Here is a 664-nt window from a genome sequence, read left to right as displayed (position 1 = left end):
GCGTGTGTGCGTGTGCGTGTGCGGTCATGTGTCGTGTGTGCGATTGACTGATGCACGATGACCCCAATGCAGGTTGGTTCCTGGCGTACATCGACCGCGACCCCGAGACCCTCGCGCGGCAGAAGGCCCTCGAACGGCGCAAGAAGTCCGACATCGACGAGGAGGAGCGTGAGCGCCTCCGGATCGAGAAGCAGCTCGAGGAGGCCCGCCGGCAGCGCGAGGCTCTCGGTCTCTCGGCCGACGCCGACGCCGGCCATGACGAGCCCGGCGAGAAGGAGTCGGCCGACGGCAGCGAAGCCGACGGCGGTGGCGTCAAGCTCGAGGGCGTGAAGATCGCGTTCTCGCTGGGCGGCCTTAAGAAGCAGCCGCTGACGCTCGGCAAGACCGAAGAGAAGCCCCATGACGACGATGAGAAGGGCCACAAGATGAACGAGGCCGAGGCCGACCGCGAAGCGCGAAAGCGGAAGCCCGACGACGTGTCCGCGGACCGCGAACACGGCGAGCGGGACCGAGACCGAGACAGACGAGGCCGGGAGGACGAGGAACGCGACTCCAAGCGTGCGCGCTCCAGTCGATGGGACAAGGCGGCCTCGTCGACGTCCACGTCATCATCATCGTCATCAACGACATCATCGTCAACGTCGACATCGGACAGGCGGCCGCA

General features: G+C 66.4%; 1 protein-coding gene across 1 annotated transcript in view; it reads left to right on the top strand.

The window, feature by feature from the left end:
- ACA1_241150 (zinc-finger dna-binding family protein) overlaps positions 1-664 on the top strand; it is a gene marked incomplete at both ends in the record, with an annotated part of 1788 nt that overhangs the window by 611 nt on the left and 513 nt on the right. The window contains one exon of the mRNA XM_004335333.1: positions 108-640. Within this exon, the coding sequence (XP_004335381.1) occupies positions 108-640 (533 nt within the window). The remainder of the gene's footprint in view (positions 1-107; positions 641-664) is intronic.

Source organism: Acanthamoeba castellanii, assembly GCF_000313135.1.
Source record: "Acanthamoeba castellanii str. Neff unplaced genomic scaffold scf7180000084763, whole genome shotgun sequence".
Classification (NCBI taxonomy): domain Eukaryota; phylum Discosea; order Longamoebia; family Acanthamoebidae; genus Acanthamoeba; species Acanthamoeba castellanii.
Note: the sequence above shows the minus strand (reverse complement) of the source record. Positions and strands in the feature narration are given on the sequence as shown.